General features: G+C 42.2%; 1 protein-coding gene across 2 annotated transcripts; it reads right to left on the bottom strand.

Moving 5' to 3' along the window:
• Positions 1-25: 25 nt before the first annotated feature.
• On the bottom strand, positions 26-25,443 carry FRRS1L (ferric chelate reductase 1 like). 2 transcript variants are annotated; one of them, XM_060300651.1, is made up of 5 exons: positions 25,157-25,443; positions 13,824-13,908; positions 11,608-11,746; positions 8,368-8,614; positions 26-5,801 (listed from the first exon to the last, which is right to left on the bottom strand). In XM_060300651.1, the coding sequence occupies exons 1-5, from the start codon at positions 25,392-25,394 to the stop codon at positions 5,779-5,781; spliced, it is 732 nt and encodes a 243-aa protein (XP_060156634.1). In that variant the 5' UTR covers positions 25,395-25,443; the 3' UTR covers positions 26-5,778. The 2 variants fall into 2 exon arrangements, with proteins under 2 accessions (XP_060156634.1, XP_030714255.2); XM_030858395.3 differs by having other exon boundaries at positions 26-6,420; positions 25,157-25,432.
• Positions 25,444-27,916: the final 2,473 nt, after the last annotated feature.

Genomic DNA, 27,916 nt, shown 5'->3' with positions numbered 1-27,916 from the left:
ACAGAAAACCAAAGATGCACCAGAGTAAATCAATAAAGAATTATAAACTTTAATTACATCAACTGGAAGAATTTCAAACCATGTTGAGAATTTATATTTTCAATTTAAATCTAGTTAATATATTCTAACTCTAACATAGCCCTCTAAAGATAGAAGTATTTGTGACAGCAGATGGGCAGAACAATCATTTAGGTAGCATCTAGGAATATTGCTACAATTACTTTACATAAATAGAAATCCATGTCTTTATTAGTAAGGTACCACACATCGTAGAGTAAAAATCCACGTAGGACAGGCTTATAAATATACATAAATCTCAAAATCAATCACAATTGAACATTAAGTACACAATTATTATAAAACAAATATAACCCACCAATGTCCATCTAAAGGCATAGTTCTTACAAAATAGTATTTTACAGACAGTTGCAAAAAAGTATATTAATACTCCTGGAGCCAGACTGTTCCAGCATATGAGCACATCTGGGGGAATAAGGCATGTGGAGAAGGTGCATTTACTCTTCCAGGTGGTCAGGACATTCTGTGTGATGAAATGGTAACGGCTTTAGTGATCTGGGGGAATGGCACAACCGCCACGCACCCCGTAACCCTAGAGAATCCATGGCTCTCCAGAAGAATAGAACAGAACAGCTATTTGCCTAATAGCCAATATCCAGGGGAAAATGGAAAACATTAGTTGAATATCAGCATACTTTAACTGAAAAACCCCAAAGCGCTTGATGGTTCACTTAAATTTTTAGTCACATTTCAAATCACGTTAATAGCCACTATTTTCATGAAAAGGAATTTATATTTATCTATTAAATATGAAAACAACCAAGTACAACTTGAAACTAAGTAACTGATTAATTGAACAAGAAATCTAATTAAATATAAAACATGGATAAACCCGGTTGCATCTACATGCCATTGACTCAGTTCACACTAGGCTTAGTTTCTTAACTAACAGTATAGAAAAGTCAAACTCAACAATGATACTTTATTTTATATGTTCTTAACAAGTCATAGAATGTTGAATGGAGGAGGCAAGGTTTAATAACGGATCCAGGAACCCTTTCTGCAAACGAAATTACTATAAACTCAAGGGTAGTTTGGCCTGTAATACATACAATGTTTTATCTCTTGGTTTTTAAAGTATTCACAAGATCAGAAACAGAAACAATCCTGACAAAGACCTTCAAATGGCCATGGTATGTGTATATAATAAGCGTTTATGTATAAACACATACAGACCTCATCATGTATGTACAAATATATATACAAACACTCTGAGAATAATCAAACTATTCACTAAACATAACCAATTCTATTTAGAAAACAATACAGTTATATACAGCAAAGTATTCACATCTCAGCATTTGACCTATGGTGGTGGTTCTCAAACATGTTTCCATTATGATACACAAGGTGATGCCATAGTCACATGAGTAAAACACTCCCATCCCGGGGATGCAACAGATTTAGATAATACTTAAAAACTGTCTAGAGGAAAATAAACTAGTCTGAACATTGTACAGTTGACCCTTGAACAACATAAGTTTGAACTGTGCAGGTCCACTTATACATGGATTTTTTCCAATAGTAAATACTACAGTGCTACATGTAGTAAGGTTGGTTGCATCGTTGGACCATGTGACCATGGATAGGAGGAACCGCAGACATGGGAACCACATATTATGGAGGGCTTACTATAAATTATAGGTGGATTTTCCACTGCCTAGAGGGTCAGTGCCCCTAACCCCATGCAATGTTTAAGGATCAACTGTAATCCACACCATGAAGAGCAACTGCACAGTGAAAGTCATTCACGATTGGCACAGCTTAGATAAAATAAAACTTACCCAGCTCTGACTTTATTGACACCTCTTTCACATCACCTCTGGAAAACATATTAGAATGCAAATTCTAATGGGAGTGCATTATCAAGATAACAACCCATCAACTATAATTTAGTTTACAAACAAATTACTAATGTCGATATTTTTACAATTAACCAGTAATACATTATAATACATTACTCGCAGTGTCCTATACAATTGATCATGACACCTGGGCGTGCCTCTTAGCTGACAGCAAGGGTAGGAAAACTATAGTCCACAGGCCAAACCCAACCTGCTGCCTGTTTCTGTATGGTCTGCAAGCTAAGAATGGTTTTTACATTTAAAAAGTTTTTTTTAATCTAAAGAAGAGTATTTGTGACATGTAAAAGTTATATAAAATTCAAATTTGTGTCAAGTTTTATTGGAACACAGGCATGCTCACTGGTTTACATATTGTCTGCAACAGAGTTGAACAGCTAAGAGACTGCAAAGTCTAAAATATTTATCATCCGGACCTTTACAGAAAAACTTTGCTGACCCATAGGCTAGAACTAAGAATAATATACAACCTCAGTGGTAATACCCCTTAAGCACAAAATCCTGAATATAGACTGTAAACTTAATTACAGAAACAGTAGAAAAAATATGTGGGATGGAAATCCATCCCTGAGTTGTCCAAACCTTCTGATTTCCTTGATGACAAAAGCCAACTTAAGATAATTAAATATGGCTCTTGCATTTTGTCTGAAATCATGTTTGCAAATTCACCTTTGAGACTACAGTGGAGCAAGAAAAGGGCATTGGACTCCAAGTTAGAAGACCTGGGTCTTAGGTAGTCACTTTAAAAAATTAACTAAGACAAATACATTCTAGTCTTGTCCAACCTGTGTATTATTTTTTAAAACTACTAAACACACTAAAATGACTGGTAAAATAAAGAATCAAAATGTTTTTAAGAAGAGAAAAAGCCGATAGAAAGTAAAATGTACCCCTTTCCCCAAATATAACTATAAAAAGTCCTTCTATTCATTGTAAATTGCTAAAGGGGAAAAAAAAGCACCTGGCTAATTTGAGTGTGGATAGTGGGTTCCACTTAATAAAAGTTTTAATGAATGTGCATGATGGAAATCACATCACCTCCCTAGGTCTCAGCTGCCCCTCTTTAAAATAAGTGCATTGGATAAAATGGCATCTAAAGTCCTTGCCAACACTGGTAATTTATGCCAAATGCCTAGCCTCAGTTTCTTCATCTGTAAAATTGGACTAATCATAGAATCCACTTCCTATGGTTGTTGTGAGGATTAAACGAGTTAATCCTTGTAAAGTGCTAAGAAAAGCACTAAATACACTTAGCAGACATTATTATTCTACTTAGGCATTTACAAAAACACACTGGTTGGGTTTCTCCCCTGTAACAAGTACTATGTTAGAAAATGGAATACAGAGATAAAATAGAAGTTGATTCTCCTACATTACGTAAGAACGAATAAAATTGGAGTCTACAGAGTTTTAACTTCAATATGTCTATAAATTGATGATTCTCTGGGATGACGGTTAAATGCTGTTCTGCATCCCTGGTCTGTTGAATTCCCATTTCCGAACAATGATTATTGTTAAAAACGTCAACTCTGTTTTACAGGGCAAAAGAGCATTGTTACGAAAGATCTTTCGATTTATGTTTCAAGGGACAAAAGTTCAGTGTTTGCTAAAGGAGTGATCACAGGTCAAAGAATATAAAAATGTTGACCAGTCTAGCAATGTATATGGAATACAAGCTTTCTGGACCAAACTTGCCATGGGAGTAGAGTTTCATTTATTTATTCATTCAACAAATGTTTGCTGGGTACCTACTATGCAGTCGTGTCTGTTATAAGGATGAGTAACAGGAAATGGTCCCTGCATTACGGAGTTAGCAGGGAGGACGAGCCAGCAATTACAGGAAAGTGAGATGAGTAAAATAATGGGGAAGCCGAGTGTGCTCTGGGAGCATTTGGCAGGGACCTGAACCTATTGATACTTAGTCCAGGGGACTGGAGGAAGAAATACTTACTCTGTGACCTGACAGGTGCATAGGAGTTCAGCAAGCCCAGGAAGTGGAGAATGTTTGGGCACAGGGAACGTCATGAGAGGTGAGAAAGCAGGTCTGAAGAACTGAGAGCAAATCAGTCTTGCTGGGACAGAGCAAGGTGAGGAGTGGTGACAAAAGATGATATTGGAGGTAAACAAAGTGGTTTGCATTTCACACTAATGGAAATGAGAAATCGTTGAAAGTTCTAAGCACAAATATGCAAAACTGGTAATCCAAGGAAAAACAATTCATGAAACAATTAGCTTGACTTGAAATGTAAGCAGAAGGAAAATCCCTTAATTTATTCCTTCCCTGCCTGCTACAGAGACTAGCTCAAGTCTCGATTTAGTTTTAACCTATTTATGGTGGAAATATTATACCCATAAGAGGGTGAAATACAAAAATATTTGCTTTCTTATTTACAACGTGGGTGCCTGCATACTCAGTGTCCTCACTGCTACACAACCACTGTAGCTTAGAAGGTGATGCACAGGCCATCTTCAGCCAAGGCTGGAGGGCTTGGTTATGAGTCAGGTGGAGCCAGGGACTTGAACCCGATGACTTGAGTTTGAATCCATCACTCGCTTGATGTCATTTCACCTCTGCCCACCTGCAATGAGGATTGTTTCTCCTACATCCCTTGGATGCACGCAGTAAATGTCACAGAATCTGGATGTTTTCCTTATGTTTTTTTTTGTTGTTGTTGTTGTTTTGTTTTTGCGCGGTACACGGGCCTCTCACTGTTGTGGCCTCTCCCGTTGCGGAGCACAGGCTCCGGATGCGCAGGCTCAGCGGCCATGGCTCACGGGCCCAGCCGCTCCGCGGCATGTGGGATCTTCCCGGACCGGGGCACGAACCCGTGTCCCCTGCATCGGCAGGCGGACTCTCAACCACTGCGCCACCAGGGAAGCCCTGTTTTCCTTATTTTTGTTCAGTGCCAGAAGAATGTGAAAGCTTCTCCCAAAGGAGAGGCGGCCTTTCACTTCTGACATGGATTCCAAGGATGGCATTAGAAATCACAGTCTCCAGTGTTGTTAATCACAAAAACCACAAAGTTGAAGCCAACTTTAAAGCAATGGGGTGGGGAGTTGGGGGGGAGCCAGAAGACTCCATAACTCTACAGTGGAAATGTCTCAGCAGCATAATTATACGCAGAGACTCTTCCTCTAAATGGGCTGTTAACTCAGTCAGTTGGAATAAAGGAACATTTGGGTTCCTTTGAAAAAAGAAAATGCATTAAGTCAAGACATTATTATAAATTATGCTGACTGCCCATCCAATTTATGTCTGAACATTTGAATGGATACTCTAAGTAAATTCACTTGATGGGTCATTTCGCATTTGCTAATTTAAAAAAAAATGTCATCTTTAAAATGTTTCTACTCCAAATCTCCACAATCTCCAAAAATGTTAATTTATTATCAGAATGCCTTGAATATTCAAGATGATTTGTCTATTATAATACACATTTAATCATACTCAATATATGGTGACTGACAACAGAATTAGTTGTAACCACAAATGAACACCTTAATTTATTAAATACAGTGGTAGTAGAGTCCAAATTCTAACTTCTAAGAATGTCCATTTTTTTTTATCATTAATATAATTTTACATCTTCAGGAACACTCACAGTTCCATTTCTAACCTTTCCAAGCAGCAAAAAAAAATGTGTTCTTTTAGCTACTTACTAATCCAGAAGACACTTCAAATAAATATGAACCATTTTCATATCACTATTATCTCCATCATTCTCCTCATTAGCTGTGTAAGTATCCAAATGCCTTCATGCTTTATGAAAATTTGAAAGTTCTTCTGCCTAAAAGGCTGGCTGTGAACTTGGGCCATCCAGTGAAGTTCTCCTTAGTATTACTCCAAGTAACTCTCTTGAGCTGTAGTTGGAAGAGTAAAGGTTGTTTAGAGACATGGTTTCTATGCCTAGCTTTCTCTACCTTGCTATGTGTTATCTTACCAAGTAGCCAAGGCTACATGGCACGAGAGTCATAAAAAGGGAACCTTCCTGGGTCTCAAATCCCATTCAGTACGATGGCAATAATAATGTTCATCAAGCCAACTCAGAGATGTTGGGAAGCTCAAATAAGAAAACGTATTTGAAAGTGAGTGCTTAGAAAAGTTTTAAGTACTTTCCCAAAGTATGGGGTCATTATTAAACAATCCTCTTCGCTTAGAAAAGAAACTTGCTCTTTCTTCCAGAAAGCTGAATCATATAAGTCTTTTTTTTTTACATAATAGAAGCTAAAATTATACTGCATATTTTTAAAAAATACACTAAAGACTTTCTAATAATGCATTGAATCTGTTGGCTTTGCAGCTGTGGTTAAGGGGTTCCCATCAATAAGTAGAAGGTCAAGGCAACAATGAGAAGCAGACAGAATGGAGAGGAGAAGGTCTGATAGGCAGCTGATGGCATAAAAATGTCCTCATACTTGTAAATACTGACAACACGCTCTGAAGTCGGTGGTGAGTCTATATCGTGTCGGGTGATGGAGCCTTTAAAGAGGAAAGAAATAAAAAGGAAGGGGCAATAGAAAAAAGGTACAGATTTAAAATGATACATGCAAACCACAGAAAAACTAAACTTCAAAGAACAAGAGCTACTATTTTTTTTTCCAAATATATTTTTTATGTATGGCTCATTAACCACTCCTGACCACATGGACTCCCTTGCAGATGGAAGTCTATGGGATATCAAGTGGCAGCCTGCCCAGGCCAGACCAGAGAGGGTGTGGTGTGCTGTGTGTCTGTATGTCTGCATGTCTGTTTGGCAGAGTGGTGTGGAATGGTACAGAAAGTAAGAGGATTAAGATACCAAACAAGCCTTTGGATGGGAAACATTTTTTGACCTGTATGCAAAGGCTGCTTAATAAGCTGAAATTGATAGGAAGGGCCTGACCTTTGGATTAACCCATATGAAATTTAGGAGACTAAGGCATATGAATTTAGAGCAGAGACCTTGGAAATAGGGCTCAGAGCGAGGGTTTTTTAAGGTACTATTTGCTAGAGAAGCTGTGTCCAACTGGACATGTCAAGCCCCTGCTGCAGTGTCCGTGCTGCCTCCTGTTAACATAAACCAAACTCCTCCGGCTGGCAAGAGTTTTTCTCTCAACTGGTCCCATTCACCTCTCCTCCCTAACCTCAATCATTGGTCACCTACATGAATTCCCAGGCTTAACTATGTACCTCCAATTCATACCTTTCTTGAGGGAAAGGCTAGATACAGCTACCAAGAGGCAGAACCAAACTCAAGCCCAGAGTTTTAGATTCCAAATCCCATCATTTAAAATGAGTTCATTTCTCCAGCCTAAGACATAGTTTATTTCCCAGGGCACTGAAAGTACTCAAAGGTATAACTGTAGGTCCACTGTCGGTAACCTGGGAAATAAGCAAATGGAAAAGGTGTCACAAATCTGGAGGCATCCATATGTTTTCCCAACTAGAAACAGGCAAAAAAAAAAGGGTATAAAATCTCCAATCGATCAATGGGAACAATTTGAAGAGGAAAAAAAGATCAGATTAGGCAACGGATAGTTGATGAGAAAGATGTAATTCCCAGAATGAGTTCTCATACAGGGACTGAGAACAGCTCCCTTCCATCCTTGGTCAGGCCATCAGGCTGATGAACCAGGAGGAATGCTGTAGACACAGTGTAACTTGATTTTAGCAGCCTCTCAAAGGCTTCATGATATGCTTGGGTCACTGTTGGGGAAATGCTGAAGAGCCTTGCCGCCCAGAGTGAGGTCATCAGTGGACCAACTTGTTAGAAATGCAGAATCTCAGGCCCCACACTAGACCTACTGAAAACTGCATTTTAACAATATAGCCAGGCAATCCCCATACACATTAAAATTTGAGGAGTAATGGGCTAAACAATAGGATAATTTGGTAGATTTATGACCACCAGAATAGTCATAAAGTGAGTGTCAAATCTCTAGAGAAGTCGCCAGAGGCCCTTTCCTGTTCAGTATTTTTCTATTTAGAGCATAGGAGTTAAGAGTACTCGCTGATTTTGAAGTCAGACAGATCTAGGTTTGAATTTCAGTTCTTCCATTAATTAGCCATATAGCCTTGAGCAAGTTCCTTAATCTCTCTAAAATGAGGGTAATTCCTACAATTCTGGAGGACGTGGTGAGGAGTAAATGAGACCATTGTGAGAATTAGAGTCCACATATCATATACAGCAGACATATGATCTGTTTCATTAAGCACAGAGCTCATCATATACTATCTTGTATATCTTGCTCTAACTATGCATGTGTATAACTTGTCCATTTCTGTGTTCATGTGTATAAGTCCATTATCACATTCTGAAGGCAGAACATTCATATCGCCTTTCTCTCTTATGTTAGGCAAGTGCTTATCACTCTCTCGCTCAATAAATAAGGACTACAAGCACAGCAGTGTCTGGTGTTTAATTCAGATACCAAAATGTAAGCTTACCCTGAATGGCTGGACCCCAAGCAAACAGATAATACCAACTTAAATGCAGATCAACAATTGTTTCATCTCTGGGAACATTCACAGGCCGTTTAAATCTGCAGGTGACCCGATTATTCTCAAAAACGCCTTCCTCATCTCTGGCAGGATTTCTCTGAATCTCCTTTGCCCACTGGCCTACGTTATAGAAGTGCTGTACACGCACCCTGCCGTTGTCGTCGTGGACGCAGGCCATGACATCATCACCACCCTAACACGAAAGATGATGGAGAAAAACGTCAAAGGTGTGTCTTTGGCAAACTTTTCTGCTAGAAAGAAATTTCACTCCGAAATATACGATCCATTAACTCTGTAATTGGAAGCCCCACCCCCAAAAATTGTTCTAAAAGCCATTAAAAATCTTTAACCAGGGACTTCCCTGGCAGTCCAGTGGTTAAGACTTTGCCTTCCAGTGCAGGGGGTGCGGGTTCGATCCCTGGTCAGGGAGCTGAGATCCCACATGCCTTGCGGCCAAAAAACCAAAACATCAAACAGAAGCACTATTGTAACAAATTCAATAAAGACTTTAAAAATGATCCACATCAAAAAAATCTTAAAAAAAAATCTTTAACCAAGTGACCAGAGTTTGTATCACCATAGCTGACATCGAGTGCCTCCTAATGAGCCATTTAGAGAAGAATACATCACCGGCTCTCCAGCAGTCCTGCCGAAAACACAGACACTAACCTAATCATAAGCCAGCAATCAGACAAACCTGAATGGAAGGTCATTCTACCAAAACACTGGCCTGTAATCTTCAAAAGGGTCAATGTCATGAAAGACCAAAAAGAAAAGAAAAAAGAAAAGATAAGAAACTATTTCAAAATAAGTAAGACTAAAGATACATGACAGCTCATGGTGTTCCTAGACAGACTCCTGAGTCATAAAATAAAAATTTCTGTAAAGGGCAGTATTGGGACAAAGGGCAAATTTGAAAATGGACAAGTATATTTGATAATACTATTGTATCTATGCTAAACTTCCTGAATTTAATAAACTATATAATGAAAAAGAATGTCTTTGATCTTAGGAGATACCCACTTAAATATTTAGGGTTAAAGGGTCATGATATCTTCAATGTAACCTCCGAAGTTTCCAGAAAATAATAAAAATAGTAAGTAGTGGCAGCAGTCAGAGTTGTTGTAGTAGCAGCAGCAGTAAAGAGACATAAAGCATATGTGGCAAATGTTATTGTTTGAGAAAAAGTGATAGTGGTGACAGTTCCACACCATGAATGTAACTGATGCCACTGAATTGAACACTTTAAAATGGTAAATTTTAGGTTATGTACGTTTTGCCACAATTAAAAAAGTTACCATTTGGTGAATCTAGGTGAAACATATATACAGGAGTTTATGGTCCTATCCTTGCAGCTTGTCTGTAGGTTTAACATTTTCGTAAAAAACAAACCAAAAACGTTATAGGTGTTCATCAGTTATAACAAATGTACCCTCCTGTGAGGGATGCTGATAATGGTGGAGGCTCTGCGCGTGTGTGTTGGGGGGGGTATATGGAAATCTTCTGTACCCTCTATTCAATTTTGCTGTGAACCTAAAACTGCTCTAAAAAATAAAATCTAACGAAGAAAGCAGTAATGCATCATTTCAAAAAAAGTTAAAGGTTATTAAAAAAGGGTTCCATTTTGCTTTTCCTGTGCATCAGGTTTGGAAAACTTTTCAATCTGTGCTTCTTGGAGTAATAGGAGAAGAAAAGAGAGACCTATATTTTATTTTTTTTGAGACCTATACTTTAAAGGCCTCTAGATAGCAAAATGTCAAACATAAAACCTGAACGCTCCTCACTCGACCTCCCTCCTCTGAGCCCCCTAATCTTAACAGCTGCATCATGAGTGCAAATGCATCCCAGGACAAGAAATGGTCAATTGCACTGCAAGCCAGCTTCTGGGATGACACACACACCTGCTGTTTCTCCTATTGACCCTAAAGTAGGAGATAAGTGATATAAATTAGTGTCCATGCCGTCTTACCAGGTGGACCCACTGTCTTACAGCCTGGACTGAGAAGTGCATTCTTCTAGTGACTCTCCAAGAACGAACTCACTGGAGCTCTGATTGCTTAGCCTGATCCCCCAGTCTCTTCTTACCGCCCACATACAACCTATGTCCAATCCACCAGCAAAGACTGTCAGCGCTACCTTCAAAACATATCTGAAATCTGAGCCCTTCCTACCACGCCTGCTGCCATAACCCTGGTCTGAGCTGCCCTTCTCTCATTGGAAGAACCTCAAAACAGACCATGTGAAGAGAAGCAGCAGCAGCACACGCAAAGGTTCAAAGGCCTAAGAAAGTCTGGCTATTTGGGAAGCACCTTGGCACAGTGAATGGCAAATGATGACGCTCCAGAGGAAAGAGAACGCAGCAGAGGCACAGACAGAAGCAGAGGTGAGGGATGGTCAGCTACCTGGGTTCCTGCCTGTTCCCGTTCACAGTCCTTTCTGAGGACCAGATGTGTTCCTGCCCATGCACACTGTGGAAGACTGAATCGTTGGACACAATTCTTCACTCCCCCGCTGTTATATTAGGTACATACACCTTCACAAGGCTTCTTGCTAGAGGGAGTGTATTTCCCTGCCCCTTCATTCTGGGCTTGGCTGTGTGAATTACTTCAGGCAATGCAATATTATCAGCAGATGTGATGTGAACACAGGTTTGAAATAAGCTTGGATGGCTCTTCTGCTTCTGCCTCTGCCATGAGAAAAACACGCCTGGGTAGCTACTGGTTCCAGAATGATTAGAGAATACCTGAATCCGGGCCATGGCCTGGAGCCAAGCCCAGCTGAGTCCCAGCCAATCCACACACATGTGAGCAAGAAAGAAATGCTTCCTGTTATCAGCCGTGCAGTTTTGGGGGCTCTCTTGCAGCAGTACTGTGGAAATAACTAATGAATACAGGTACCACGAGACACCTTGTATTCTCATAACCAACCCTTCCATCTCCGTTTAAGCTAGCTTGAAATTTTTTTTAACTTGTAATCAGAGAGCTGTAACTATTATAATTGTTATAAGGATTTGATCAATTTACTTGCTTTACTCTGAAAAAGAAAATTAAATGCCAGAAATCGGCTTCTCCCATTTAAAAGTGGCGTCATAACTTAGGGAAACACAACCGTGCTCATTCTCTAAAGTTTAAAGTAGCACAGCAAACTAAAGAGAAAAATTAGCTTCTATCATGCTTTGTGTCTTACCATTTTCTTGTCTGAAGAGAATCCAACTGCTACCCAACCATCTGTGTCTGCACTCAGCTCAAATTCCACATCAGCCCCTATCATCCGGTAGCTAAGGAAGTAGTCACAGGTCTCTGCATTGCAGCCCGGTTTGCCATATCTATAGGATATATCAAAACAGATATTACTGCTTCCTCAGCCACTTACTCAAAATACATCAACAGAACATCTGTGTGTCAGGCAGGACGCTAAACAATATTAATAAATAAATTAGATCTTTGCTACCTGGGATCTCAAAACCCCAGTTTCACTCAGGGGAGACCATGGAGACGGAACGCTCCTCTTTATCTACCTGCAAACTGAGGTCCAGAGATGGGAAGGAACTTACCGAGTGAATCAAGCTGGAACAGGACTGAACCTGGGCCTCCAGGCCTAGCCAGGGTTCTCTACGTGTTATTAGAGTTTCTCAAATATTAATTATTACTGAATTATTTCTGCATCCCTTTTAGAGAAAAAAAATTCTCTGAGTTAATAATTTAAATAATTTAAATTACCAGTTCTTTTCACTTACAAATTTTCAATTAAACTACAAAATTAAACTAACAAAAATGGGCAAATTAAATATAGATTAAACTACAAAACCAGGAACTTTTAAATTCATAGCATTCACGTGACAAATGAGGTCATTTCACTGAAAGCGACTTTCTGCTTACCTGCATGTAGCGTGTCTGAGTGGACTCTGCAGGGTCTTTATTTTGAGCATGTTCTTACTACTAGACATGACTCCACTCCCCTCCACTTTTATCTGTCTGAATTGCTCCACAACACTTATACATACAAGGCACCAAACAAATGCCTCATCTGGTATTCACTGGGCGCGAATGCATCATTTATTCATAAAATTTGCTTTTGCTCTATCGGGCTACTTGGTGCTAATACAATTCAGACACTAAAGTATAGAGCACTGTAAGGTGGTGATCCAGATAACCAGATTATGCGTGTGTTAATCTGTTTAAGGAGCATCACTGAAATGAAAACATGAATTTAAATTTTCTTCCAGAGGACTTGCGGATCCTTTAAGGATCAGCAAGCCCTAGTTTCAGGAACACTGCTTTACACCATTTTCAGAAACGACAGAAAATTGTAGCAACGGGTGGGATAATCTAAGCTCAGATGGAAGGTATCTAAAAGTACAGGATGCAAGGCTGCCAAGTATTGACGGAGGAGGGAGACAAGGAACATGCAGCTCTGCTGGCAGATACCCTGAGAAGCTGGCAGGAGGTGTAAGCTCAAGACCACAGGAACGGGGCTGAAAAACCTGAAAAGGGTGAGGAAAGCTAAAAGAGGGGTGAGTGGGCCAGAAAGGAAGTCTCCCTGAAGCCAGCAGGGCACTAAAATGCCTTCGCTTCTCAAAAATATCCCCTAATCACCAGAAGTATTCTTTGCTGGCTATCTTCCCCAATAATCATATCACTGGATTTTTAAAAATTCCTTAGAAATACACTTGTAATCAAAGAAAACTCAAAACCCCCATGTTCAATTGTTTCTCCTTGAGCACTGAACAACAACAACAAAAAAACCCAAAACATTCAGTGCAGTGGCCATCAAAATCTTTACTCAAGGACAATTTGTTTTAGGAAATAAAGGATTCAAAGAAAAGGAGGCTTTCCCAACAAAGCACAGCTGTCTAGACGGGAGGCCCACTGTCTACACTACTGTTTTCTAGCTCCAGCCCATCACGTCTTGACAGCATACTACGAATAATCAGGCAGGAACTCACTAGATCTGAGACAACTAGCTAGACACAATAATCAATGCGTAATGACTAGTTAGTATCATACAGCTACCCATAAGTCATGACTATTGATTTGAAAAGGAACTGGGTCTCAGGCACATCTATTACTGCCTGTCCCATCCACACCCCTGCTGAATAAGCAGAGACATCTGTGTTATGTGATTCTTTTTCCTACAGCCAACTGGTTAGACACCTGAGCCAATGGCGTACAGTCATAAATGAAGACCTAGAGAAGAACGTTCTAGGGCCAACGGGCATGCTACAGCTCAAGGCTTGGAAGACTGAAACCTGGGGTGGCCATCAGAAACAAGCCGCATCTCTGCTGAAGTTATGAGGGGTACAGGTCCCTGGTTAGAGTGAACTGCATGCAATTTAAATACTACCTTGAGAAGTAAAATCAAAGTCTTGGCTTTAAAGTTATCCAACTCGCAGATCTACCAACCTAAAGCATCCCTTAGTTTTTCCACAGTCATCCACTTTGATTTTGGCAAATGGATCCACAGGAGGAGCAGTAGGGAAAGGGTAACCTGGCCAGTGAGAATAAATAATGGTTAGAAAATCCAGGAACAACGTTTCCAATGAGAAATGCTTCTTTTTAGTAGGTTGACTATTCTCTAGCGCACGCATCTAGAAATGGTGAAGGCCTCAGAAAAGAGCTTTGTTGAAGCCTAATCACCCTTCTCATGAGGGGCAGGTAGGGGCACACATCTTTGAACCCAGCCTTGCGTGTTAACTGAGAAAGGGCTTTTTCCTCATTTACAGGTAAGGAGCCTGAGGCACTGAAAGAGGACATAATATCATACCCACTGGCTCACCACTGTCCCCTGAGAGTGTGAAAATCACACTTTTATATAATACACATGTTCTAAGAGAAAAAATAAATGAAACATTTCTATATTTGATAGCAGAGGTTTTCCATTTATATCTATATGTTATAATATGATTTTTCTGTTTCTCTGAACTTCCGTTTTTCATTAAGCTGTATAGAACATTTTATCTCACTAATTCTTTAAACAAATCATTTCATGCATCTTTCTTAACATCATAATGCATTCAACCACACATCAAAGGAAAGCCTGCATTATGCTTCCAGTCTGTGACACAAATATTTTTCTTCTAGGCTGTCCACTCCCTGCACCATGTGTGATTCATCTTGTATTCTCTGCCCAGCACAGTGCTTGACACTGGACATTGAATGATTGTCAAATGAATAAATAAAATCACCCATAGATATGAGGCAGTGCGAATACACTTAAAAAAATTATGGTATTAGTTTTCTTTTCTCACTATTCTGAAGTCCTTTCTTTGTGATTTGTAATTTTTTTAAATGAGGTTTTGTTTACTTTGTTTCATTAAATTATACTTTAAAAAAAAAGCCAACAGCAGATGCAAACTATTACATTTAGAATGGATAAATAAGAAGGTCCTAATGTATAGCACAGGAAACTATATTCAATATCCTGTGATAAACCACAATGGAAAAGAATCTAAAAAAAGAATGTCTATATGTGTATAACTGAGTCACTTTGCTGTACAGCAGAGATTAGCACGACATTGTAAATCAACTACACTTCAATAAAAAAAAAAGTCACCAGGCCACATTTTCCTGGTTCATATCTGTGCTCTATGGACAGTTCATCTCTACTACCCTGGATCTTGATCACATACTAAAGTATAGCCCTACCTTTTCACCATCTTTAAGTACTTGGGCCAGATGCATTACTTTTTCTATTTTCATGCTTATTTTATGCTAAGTCGTAAATCCACTCAAGTACTATAGACTGAGTCCCACCTTGAATGAGTTTTTTGTTTTTCTCTTACTATTTATGGAGTTCGATGCTACTATGTTAAGCATCATCCTATATGTTCTTCCTCTTATTTCTCACTACAATGCTGTGGCTATTTTTTCTCAGAGTATTTATCCAGGAACGCAATGACTACTTATGTTTTTAAGGTTCTATAGGTGTCTGAAAAAGACAATCTCTTGTAATGTTGCTTCTGACGCAGGTTCACCATTTCCTTCCATCATCCTTACTACTTCCTAGCATCTAGAATAATACATCAGCATATAGCAAATTTCCAACTCAATAAATGCCAGTAATTATTACTATTGGATTATTATTACTATTAAACTTTTAAACTAACCATTGGGTAAGATCGTCTCTAGAAGAAGAATGGGTTTCTAAGCTCCAAATAAGAGCAAGTTCTGGAACAAAGCTCACTTATAAATGTATTGAACTAGCTTATTAATGTTGGTAAATGGCTTATTTCTCAGGGCTTTTCTAGCACTGATTTCCTATTTTATATGCTTCTAAATCTTGGAATGAGAACTTTTGTTGTCAAATGAATTTGGGCATCATTTAATAATATCACATTTTCTTCTCATTTTGTAAGATGTTTTGTTTTTTTAAGTATAAATTTATTTATTTATTTCTCACTGCACTGGGTCTTCGTTGTTGCACGCAGGCTTTCTCTAGTTGTGGCGAGCAGGAGCTACTCTTCATTGTGGTGCGCGGGCTTCTCATTGCGGTGGCTTCTCTTGTTGCAGAGCACGGGCTCTAGGCACGCGGGCTCCGTAGTTGTGGCTCGCAGGCTCTAGAGCGCAAGCTCAGTAGCTGTGGCGCACGGGCTTAGTTGCTCCGTGGCATGTGGGATCTTCCCGGACCAGGGCTCGAACCCATGTCCCCTGCACTGGCAGGCAGATTCTTAACCACTGCGCCACCAGGGAAGTCCCTGTAAGATGTTTTGTAATAAAGAATTTGATTGGTTTTTGTCCCTGGTTCCTGGGAAGGAGACTCTAAATCCTTGGAATTTCCCAATGGGTCTTTCTTATTCCTGAGCCCCTCGGGTTCACGCCTGAGTTTATGCTAAGAGATAAGATGACTCAGAATGGGGACTGGTCACTAGAAAGACGAACCACGTGATTAGAGGTTTGGGGCTTTGAGCTAGCCCTGCCTCCAGGGAGGGGGTGAGGGGCTGGAGATTGAGTTCAATTCTGTAGCTAATGATTAAATCAACCATGCCTAGGTAATGAAACCCCAATAGAAACACTGGACACTGAAGCTCAGTGCAGCTTCCTGGTGGTGAACACACTGATATGCCGGGAGGGTGACAAGTCATGATTCCATGGAGAGGAATCCTCTCCTTCCAGGACAGGACATGGAAACTGCATTCATGAGCCCCCCAGACTCTGCCCTGTGTGTGTCTTCATTGGCTGTTCCTGAGCTGTATCCTTGATACTAAAACTGTTATTGTGTGTACAGCCCATTCCTGAATCCTTTGAGACATTGTAGTGAATTATAGAACCCAAGGGGGGTTGTGAGTGGCCCCTGGATTGGTAGCCAGTTGGTCTGAAGTGAGGCTAGTCTTGTTGTGGACCATGCCCTTTAACCTGTGGGGTCATTAGTGCCAGAACTGAATTTCAAGACACCAACTGGGGTTGGTATCAGAATATAAGCAAAGCAATATTATATTTTTTTTCCTGAAATTAAATGATCTACTATTTGGAATAAAATAAGTTTGGACCACATGCCAATATTTAAGCTCCTGTATCTCAGCTACAACCCAGCCTCTACAGCCAGCTGTAGGATGGGCTAGTACTCTGCAAACCACATCTCTCCTTTGCCAGCTGGCTAGGTTCTGCCAAAAGAAAACATTAAAGGGAGGTTGGGAGGCAGGAGGAGGGAAAGACCATTTGTTCCTGTTTGATTGCTGTCCAATATGCAAGTCCTCAGCAACTCTACTTCATCCTTGCATTGGCAGTTGGTTTGAGTTTACAGCTTTTTTCTAGACTCCCAGGACTAGCCTCTTCAAAGGAACCAGCATCAGCTGGGCAGACAGCCCATTCTCAGAGGATGGGCTGCACCTCTGGGGTGGGGGTGGGAGTGGGAGGTCCCTCGTCTGAGCTCTTGGCTCTCACAACCTCAAGCGCTTCTCTCTGCTCTCTCAGCCCCAGGGCCGGCAGCCGCTTCCCAAAGTGACTTTCTCTGAGCTCCCTTTTTGCTTCTGCAGTCCCCTCAATACCTTTTCAGACAGCTCCCTGGGCTGATTATCCTGTTTTAAAAAGCTTAAAAAATTGGTTTCTGTCTTTCTGACTAAACCTTGATGGGTAGAGAGTAAGTGTATTAATCCTTGAATAGCAATACAATGTAAATGTTTGTGAAAAACCATATCTTATTAGCAGTTATCATCTTGAAGCCTAGAGAATAAAGATATTCAACTGGATCTGTTTTACATGCACTGTACAATTTTATTGGAAAATTATGTTTATTGTAGAATTTTAATTTTTAAATACCCTAGGTACACAGAATTAACGATATTTCTTGATTTATGGAACACTCCGTTGTATGGATTACAACATTTTTTTATCCATTCAGGGGCTGACAGACATTTGGGTTGTTTCTACTTTGGGGCTATTATGAATAATGCTGCCATGAACATCTGTGTACAAGTCTTTGTGTGAACATATGTTTTCAGTTCTCTTGGAATAGAATTGCTGTGTCATATGTTAACTCTACGTTTAACTTCGTGAGGAACTATCAAATTATTTTCCAAAGTAGCCGCACTGTTTTACATTCTTACCAGCAATGTACTGTGGGGGGGTTGGGGGAAGGTCCTTTTTTTTTTTTTTTTTTATAGCCATCCTAGTGGGTGTTAAGTGGTATCTCATTATGATTTTTTTTTTTTTTTTTTGCGGTACGCGGGCCTCTCACTGTTGTGGCCTCTCCCATTGCGGAGCACAGGCTCCGGAGGTGCAGGCTCAGTGGCCACGGCTCACAGGCCTAGCCGCTCCGCGGCATGTGGGATCTTCCTGGACCGGGGCACGAACCCATGTCCCCTGCATTGGCAGGCGGACTCTCAACCACTGCGCCACCAAGGAAGCCCTCATTATGATTTTGATTTACATTTTCTTAATGACTAATGATGCTGAGTATCTTTTCATGTGCATATTGGCTATTTGTATATCTTCTTTGGAGAAATGTCTATTTAGAGCCTTTCTCCATGTTTTAATAGGGTAGGCTGTCTTTTTATTATTGAGTTGTAATGTATTAGCTTTTTTTTTTTTTTTTTTCCCCCGGTACGCAGGCCTCTCACTGTCGTGGCCTCTCCCGCTGCAGAGCACAGGCTCCGGACGCGCAGGCCCAGCGGCCATGGCTCACGGGCCCAGCCGCTCCGCGGCATGTGGGATCTTCCCGGACCGGGGCACGAACCTGTGTCCCCTGCATCGGCAGGCAGACTCTCAACCACTGCGCCACCAGGGAAGCCCTATATTAGCTTTTTACTCTCTGCTATGTCTAGGGTTATTTCTCCCTTTTCTCATTCCTAATATTATTTGTCTTCTCTCTTTTTCTCCTTATCAATCTTGCCAGAATCCTATTGTGAGAGTTAATTTTATGTGCCAACTTGGCTAGGCCAGGTGCCCAGATATGTGGTCAAACATTATTCTGGATGTTTCTGTGAGAGTGTTTTTGGATGAGATAAACATTTAACATTTTGTATCAGTGGACTCTGAGTAAAGCAGATTGCCCTCCATAATGTAGGTGGGCCTCAACCCCAGCTGGACAGAACAAAAAGACTGACCTTCCCCAGGCAAGAGTGAATTCTGTGGCAGGTGGCCTTCAGACTTGAACTATAACATCGGCTCTCTCCTGGGTCTCCAGCCTGCCAGCCCACCCTGCAGATTCTGGACTTGCCAACCTCCAAAACTGTGTGAGCCAACTCCTTAAAATAAACTTCTCTCTCTCTGTCTCTCATCTATATATACATACACATCCTATTGGTTGTGTCTCTCTGGATAACACTGACTAATACACGTATCTACTTCATTCATATTTTCAAAGAATCACTTCTGGCTTTTTTCATCCTCTTTACTGAATATTTGGTTTCTGTTTCATTAAATTCTGCTACTTCGTTATTTCTTTCCTCCTACTTTCCTCAGAGTTTTTCTTTCTCTAACTTCACAGTTCTTTGGCACTTCTCCTTTTCTTCTCTCAACGTTTAAGCCCAACAATCAACTCCCTCCAGGGGTTTCTGCCTGGACATTCCACAAGCAAAACAATTCCAGACGCCCAACACTGAGCTTCTCCACCTCCCAAATGCCCTTCCTCCTATGTTTTCTATCTTAGTGAAGAATCCCACCACCCACCCCCAGTCTCCCAACCCTGAAACCCTAGATTCCTCCACCTGGAACATTTCCTCCGTCACCATTCCTTTCATTCCCACCCTGAAACACGAGCCTGCCTCTTGGCTATTGTACCACCTCCTATCTGATTCCCCCACTTCCCTTCTAATTCTTCCACCAGCGCCAGGTTTCTAAAACAGAAATCAGATCTTGTCACAACGCCATTTGAAGACCTTTACTGGCCTCTCCCCACCCCCTCCTATCTCCCTACACTCACTCGTCTTCCTTAGTCCTGAGATGTATGCGTCAGACACCCAGCCATGCCAGCTTCTGCTTTTCCCCTTAGCTTTATCCATGCTCCCACTTTTTTCTTCTATTGAAGTATAAGTTGATTTAGAATGTTGTTGCTCCCACCTTTTTATTACTGGTTTTTGGTGGTTTTGTTTGTTTGTTCCTTTCCCTCCACTTTCCATTTTAGTGCTTTCTTTCTCTTTATCGAAAATTAAAATTTGGACGAAGACCAAATAATATTGGTTTGAGGCAAAAAAACCTTTCTATTCTCCTTCCCTTTCCTTCTTCTCACATGTGCCCTGTAAACCCCTCCAATTAACTGTTCTGTCTTGGAGGATGAAAGACATTTTTACCTCCCTTCAAGAGGCACGTATTGTCGTGGTTCATTTCTCCAGGTTCTCAACATGCCTCTGTTGTTTCCATTCTTGTCTAACACGCAGCCACTATCTGTTCCTCTTTTGCAATCCCTTGAGCCTATTTTGCCATACTCCACTAGGTGGATAATGGCTTCTCGTTTGCTATTTATTGCTTCTAATTAACTGCTTGGATCACAGCCCTCAGGTATTAATTTGGTACTCAATTCCTTGAAGTTTTAACCAGAAATTATCTGTTCAAATCTCTGAGAGCTACTGCATCAGCCTATTTCTCTTTCTGGACTGCCTGAATCGTTTCTGCTTATCAGAACCATATAATGAAGCAAAAATGTCAAGGGACTTTGTAAAATGGAACATTCCACCCACGTGGAGCCCGTTTAGCAAAGCTTTCATCATGGCACTCCACCACTCAGGAACCTGTAGTTCCCAACTGACTACCCCATCAATTCCAAGCCCCTCTTTTCAAGTTTGCCCATAAAAATGCCCCATCCGCCTGTTCCACTGCATTTCCTAGCACATGTGTTTAGAAGAGAGGTCCACGGGGGCCCTCTCTTCTAAGCACACTGGACACCTCGCACCACCTTATCCATAAAGTCAATCAACAACAAACCCACCCGGTTCTCTGCTACTTTCTAGCTGTGTGACTTTAGCTACAATATTTAAACTTTCTGGGGGTCAGTTTCCTTAACTCCAAAGTGGGAATAGCAGTAGTATCTAAGTCAGTGTTGCTATAAAGATTAAAGTTAATATGGGTAAGGTACTTAGGACAGTGACTGGCACACAGTAGGCACTTAATAAAAGTCAGCTCCAGTTAGTGTTATTATTGGGTTAGATTCATGGATATGAATTAGATTATTTACCTTTAAATTATTTACCTTTTCTGTGATTTGTTTTGGTTTTATTCTCCTGCCCCCAAACTATATATATATATATATATATATGCTGTTTCTACTTTGTCACTGAAAAAGGTGACACTATCTTTGTTCAAACCAACGTACTATAAATACTATAAATGAAATACTATAAATGAAAAAAATACGTGTGCATGTGCCTCTGTGTGTGAGTGGGGGGGGGGGTCTTTTTATTCTCAGTACGTATATATGCACCACAAGGGGAAAAGCATCCCAAATGTTTATATGTATGGGGATGAGTTATGTATCCACGTACAATACACAGTAGACGCAGGAAGAATATAGGCAGATGAAGGAACTCCTGCCCTTCCCCCCAAGCTCTGTTCTTCTCTCTACTGCCTTACTAGCTCTTTCCCAAGATGGGAAAAATTGTGGTCAGAACTCAATGGTCAGAAACTCATTGATTGACTGGGCCATGTTTTACAAGTGGTCAGACTACTATGCCTTAAAGATAAGCAACCTTGAATGGTGTTCCTTGTTTCCTTCCAAGGTAGGATATGGCCCAAGGGCAAGCCAGCTACCATCATCCAAGTGGCTGGCTGATGAGTCTCAGGGTTTGCTCCTCAGACCTGGTCTGTAAATCTTAGCAGCAAGGAAAACGGAGCAGCAGGCTTCACTTAGGACTTAACCCTAAGCCAACACCCAACTCCATTTTTTTCAGAGAAACCTCAGAATAGGAGGTTTGCCCATAATCATGTGGTGATCTGTTTTATATTTCTACTGTTGTTCTGAATCTATAGATTCTGGCTTTGAGAACCTCAAGGGTAAGAGGGTATGAGTGATAGGAGTCAAGCACCAAGAACCTATCCAAGCTGTTAACCATAGAGAGCACAAAGGGTCACAGCACGGTTAGACAGTGTACTCTGGGAGAATATCTTGCCTAGTGGCAGGGAATGGGGGGGAGGAAAGCAGAGAAGCCCTCTGAAAGAGGCAGCAACTGAGCTGGGGCTGTAAGGCTGAGTAGTACAGGCTAAGACATTCTGAAATGAGAATATCTTAGCCCGAGAATTCTGAAAACTAGCATCATTAAACTAAAATATAATTTAAATTTAAAAAAATGAACATGTTAGGGGGTGATGAGAAACATCAAATCAGCCAGTGTTCAGTCTGTGGCCTGGGGGTCTTGGGCAACCTGGACACTGGAGAAATGGTCTCTGGACAAGGTGGGTAATGGTCACTGGGCTCAACCAGAGTTTCAGGGAATTCTCCATGCCCACCCCATTATTCTAATTCCCTTTTTCTGATTTCATACTACTGGGCTACTTTTTCATTAAAAATTCAGTTTGTCGGCAACTTTGAACCTGAGAAGGGGGTACCCTGCATAGAGAAAACAGCCCAGTCACTAGAAAAAGACAAGCCCACTTGTACTGATAGAAAGATAGAATTGTTTAAAGGTACTATTTCTACCTCTTCATTTGCCACTTCCTCCAAAATCAACTGGTCTCCCTCCTTCCTTCTCCACTGAACTCATCCCAGGAAAATCCACCCATTACCTCTCATTTCCTGAATCCATCAACTATTTTAACTCTTCACTGGGCCTCCCCATGGCATGGGACACTCTTCCTGATGCCTTTTTCCTTCGTCTCCTGGGTGGGAAACCATTCTGGGACATTTCCTCGTTCTGCTTCTCCATCTCTGGCAGTACCCTTTTAAGGCAGTGTCATTGATTATTTCTAAGGATCTTGGGAAAGTCTCTACTCAGGACCCACAAGGCTAAAGCCTAGGCCTAGGGTAATCTAGTAGACGTGCTTCCCCTGGGAGGCTCACCCCACAAACATCCCCACTAGCACCCACCAGATGGTTGTAGGATCAGCCTTTGAAGATAAGTGAAAGGATCAGAGAGAAGGGTAGAATGGGCAGTGAAAGCTCAGAGTGAGGGAAAGGAAGGAGTGAGAGATGGTTGTAAATGAAAGTTGGGTCAGACAGAAAATTCCAGATAAAGGAGTTGAAGCTTCCTCCAGGGAGTAGGTTGGAACCATTGCAGATTTTTGAGGGTTAGAGCCAGGCTTCAGGTTGTATGTGCAGAATGGGTGAGAGTGCCAAGCAGACAAACTAGAGATTTGTACACATCACAGGCCCTGCTACCCCTGTAGGGTCACCTCACCTAAGTGCCCTCCCCCTTTTGTCTCACCAAAGTCTCTCACACTTCCTGGTTCAACTCTATAAAGCTTTCCTTTGGGCTGCAGCCCACCTGATGTCCATGTTCATAAAAGTGCCTGGACTATACAACTAACTTCATTCTCTCTATATATACAAACTGACATAGAATCTGACCTTGTTCTCCATTTGTTAGATGCATGTGCCCAATGAGAATATAATTTCTCATGTGCCACCTTTAAGTCACCTAGCAGTGTGCTAGGCTGACTATGAACAGAATAACTACGTATTACATGCTTTCAAAAAGAGATGGATTTTGTAGTATTTATTCTTTTATAGAGTGACAGATTCTACTTCTGCTTGTTGTTCCCCTACTCTGCCCCTGCATTCTTTCCTTCTCCCTGACCACATGGCTACCCAGCTAGAACACTCTACTTTTCAGCCTCCCTTGCAGCTAGGTCATGTAATTAGGTTCTTGCCAGAGAAATGTGAACCGCAGTGATTTGTGCAACCAGCCTAAAAGGTAATTGTTTGTCCTGAACTTCCTCTCTTTCTCCTTTCCTTAAGCTTGAACAAAGACGTGCAAGCAACCTGACTTCCACACAGATGAGGACAAAGCCTTAGAGGGTGGGGGAACAACATCAGGGAAAGAACCTAGGTCCTTGAATGACCTTGTGGAACAGAGCTGGACCACCTGCCCAGACCAGCCAGACTCAAGTGAAAGAAAAATAAACTATCTTATTTAAGCCACTGTATGTTGGGGTCCCTGTTTCAGCAGTTAAGCAACTACCCAACTAATGTATTTCCCCAAATCCATTTCTCCATATAATACAGTAAGTCCAGCTTTTGAATTGGGCATATTACTTCCCAGAAAAAGGCTACATTTCCCAGCCTCCTCTGCACCTATGTGTGACCATATGACTAGGTTGTGGCTAATGAAGTGTAAGTAGAATTGTTACATGGGCCTTCTGAGCAATCTCCTTATAAAGTAGTCAGTGACCTTCGACTGCCTACTTCTAGATTTCTTTACGTGACAGAGGAACTTCTATCTTATTTAAGCTATTAATGTTTGTTTGTTGTAGGTAACTAAACCTAATCTTAAGTAACAGATACATCCAGTGTCATATCATCTGCTGGGACACACAACATTTCAAAGCCCAACTTGATTCTTGGATATTCCTCTTAGCAGAAGAAAAGGAAAATCACTTTGCAAATTGCAGAAGTAAGAAGCCAGTTTCCATTCCTTCTGAAGAAAATCAGCTTGGCTTTTGTGCTCACTGAAACACTGCCTCTACAGGGAGGTCATTGAGGGAAAAACACCCTGTCTCTGGGCCCACCAGGCCCCAACAATGGTGGCTCACACTAGGGATGCATGACATGTGGGAAGACAGTAAAGAAGTGGGATGGAAGTGGGGAAAGAGAGGTGACCCGGCTCTCATGGGCAGGGCAGTGAGCACGAACAGAACGCTGAGCTTGGGACACTAGCCACTGCAAATTTAGGTCCATACAGACAGGGAGGAACTAAGGCAACATCTCTCTTTAAATTGGGATTTCTGCTTCCCACCAGCTGCTCTTATCCCACACACCCTAGGCCAGATGGCAGTCTCCTCCCTTACCACCCTCTACCCCAATCCCTGACAGAGACAGAGAGTGGAGGCCAGATGCTGAAAACTGGGGGAGCCTAGACTCAGCCCCACCTGTCCGCAGCTTCGCAGGACTTGGCTGACCACCTGCCTCTCCCGGCCTCAGTCTCCCCACCTGTAAAGCCAGCAGCGGGTGGAAGGCGCTGACAGCTCTTGAGACCACTTGTCCTGGCGGATGGGTAGTGGGAGCCACGCGCTCCCCGTCCGGGCCTCGGCCGTGCCGGCGCTGCCTCCATTCGCATCCTAACCAATTGCCCGCCCCCGCCCCCGCTCCTGCCGCCTCCGGTCCCCGTCCCGGGTCTCCGCTCCCGCAGCCCCTCATCCTCCCGCAGCCTCACCCTCCTCGGACAGGTAGCGTAGGTCGTAGAACTCCCCCGCGAAGGTGCCGTAGGAGGAGTCGTGGCGCGGCACCGCCTCGTCGGAGCCCGAGTCCCCCCGCGCGCGGCCCTGGGGCCCCCGGCCCCCGGCGCCCGCGCCGTCGTCCGCGGGGCTGGCGGCACAGGCGACGGGCCCGGCCAGCAGCAGCAAGAGCAGCGGCGCCCAGGCCCTCGGGCACTGCCGGCGCGGCCGCGCCATCGCTATCCACCGATCCCGCAGCCAGGCCGCTCGGGCCGCAGCAGGGGCGCCGCGGGCGCAGGGTCGGTAGTGCGCGGCCGCCGCCGCCAGCACGCGTCCGCCCCCTCCCGCAGCCCGCGCAGCCGCGGAGCCGCCCGCACCCGCCGCCTCCCAGCCTCGGTCTGCGCATCCTCGCTTGCGCCAGAAGCCTCCCCTTCTTCCTAGCATCCTCTCCTCCTCGCCCGAACTCTCTTTCTCTGCCTCTGTTCTTTCTCCCATTTCTCCTCCCTCCCTCCACGAGTCTCTCACAGACACAGATTTGGCAGCATCCCCAGAGGCCAGCATGTTAGCATCACTAATCTCGGGCCCCACGGCAGACCCGTGACTCAGGATGCACTTTACCAATATCCCCGGGAGACCCCAGTATACGTTCACATTTAAAAAGTGCTCCCCGGAGGGTTCACCTTGAACACACCTTGTCAGAGTCACTGCTTCCCCCATCTTGTTCCAGCACTTTTTGGTTTATATAAAGCACTTACTATATCCATTACCTCTTGGGAGCATCACTGAAAAAGTTGAAATTGCAAGATCCGCACTTTATAGATAGGTAAACCGAGGTCCTTAGGGCCACTTTAAACATAGGTAAACCGAGGTCCGAGGTCCTTAAGGTCTAGTTTCCCGAGGGAAACTAGAACCCAGCTCTTTGGGCTGGATTCACATAGATTTTTGGCATGTGCAGTCAGCAGAGGCTGCCGGTGCCCTTGCGTAACGTGCCCCCTTCAACACCAGGCAACTGGTTTACTGGTTTCCCCACAGCGAGCACGTACAGGCCTTGGCAGGCCCAGACCGTGGAATTCCCGACTTTCTCAAATCCATTCCTGCCGCTTGCAGTTCACTTCCGGTTATTTACTCAGCCATTCATTCATTCATTCATTCACACCAAGCACTTAACTACATGCCAGGCCTTTCCAAATGATGGTTTTGGAGTGATAACACATTCAAACTGCTAAGCTGTTTTCCGCTAGAAAACATGGATACAATTCTTTTTATGCTAGTATTGCAGATCCAGCATTCTAGCTTGCTTTTAAATTTTATTTTATTGCATAAACAAACAAAATAATTATGGAGGCAGAAAAGCATGGAGGTTTCAAACGTAGGCCCAGAAGTCAGGCAGTGCCGCGTGGTGATCAGTAACCTCCATGATGCACTGGAGATTAGGTAAGATGATAGAGGTAAGGATCAGTGGTATTGAATGAATACCTATAGTATTAAACCCTATGACAATGAACGAATGAATATGCCTATGGTTCTGAAATACAAAAATTCAAAAGAAACTAGTGATTACAACCTTTTTTGGCCCAGGAAAGATGGGAGACAGGGGACTGCTGTGAGAAGTGAGAAGTTTTGTGCGACCCAGAGGTCAAATATTTGCTTTTAGGTATCAGTTAACACTGATGGTGGGTTGTCCAATTGGAGTTTAAACGTGTTTATCCTGACAGGTGAGTCAGGTATAATTCATGGAAACCCTGGGCTTCACTAGGTCTCCCAATATCCCAGTCGTTGTAAGAAATATGTCAGATTTACTGCTTGAAAAAGGTAAGATGAACTATAATTACTTTAAAAATCAAAACAAAGACATTTCTCTCCCAAAAACATAGCTTTCAGAGGATAAAATTCTAAAATACAAGAAATCCAGTCAATTGAAAATCTGTTAGAGTATCCCTAAAAGAACAAAAAAATCCAAAAATAAAATCTTACTGTTAAAAATTGAAATGTCTTTCTTTTCATCTTCCTGTTTATCAGGAAAGATATGGCCAATTTTAAATGGACCAATGTTTAGCAAAAAAAAAACAAGCATTGGACTTCTGATTCTGGTGTTGATTCACTGGTTTGGGAATCCAAGCTGTTATCTATTAACTTATTTTGTATTCCCTTCATTTTAATTAATACAATTAACAGTGATGGTGCCAGATATAAGGCAGATTAAAACCAGGTCATTCTTCTGGTAAACTGGTCTGGTAAAACCAGGTGGGCTATTTTGGGGGGGGCAGGGGATGTCGGGTGCTGGTGTTGGAGGATGGTTTGCACCCACAGCTTAAAATGAAGCTTGTAGGTAAACTGCAGATTTCAGTGAGCTACCCATGATCAAGCACCTGGGGTCCATGGACTCAAAGGCGGACATAGATGGGTTTCAGGGGTGGTGTGAGGATCCAGTGAAAGTGCTGGAATGATGTGTGACGTATAGCTTTTTCTAGGGAGAATACCCATAATCTTCATGGGTCACTTAAAAGTCTGCACGCCACCCCAGGGCCTTAGAACCTACTCTGGTTTCCAATTCCTTACGGGCTTGGCTGCTTCCTTTCACGAGGTTCTCTCTCATCCACTTAAATTGCTTTTGGGATTTTCTTATTCTTTTTGTTTTCTTACAAGATTTCAGCCCTGGAGGGAGACCTGTTCTCACCCTCAGCACATATTCCCTACTTTGTTACATCCCAGGGTTTGCATAAAGCCTCTGCTCCCCACTGATGTGAACCCACAATACT

The sequence above is a fragment of the Globicephala melas genome, chromosome 6 (genome assembly GCF_963455315.2).
Source record: "Globicephala melas chromosome 6, mGloMel1.2, whole genome shotgun sequence".
NCBI lineage: Eukaryota > Metazoa > Chordata > Mammalia > Artiodactyla > Delphinidae > Globicephala > Globicephala melas.
This window is presented reverse-complemented; position numbering and strand designations above follow the sequence as displayed.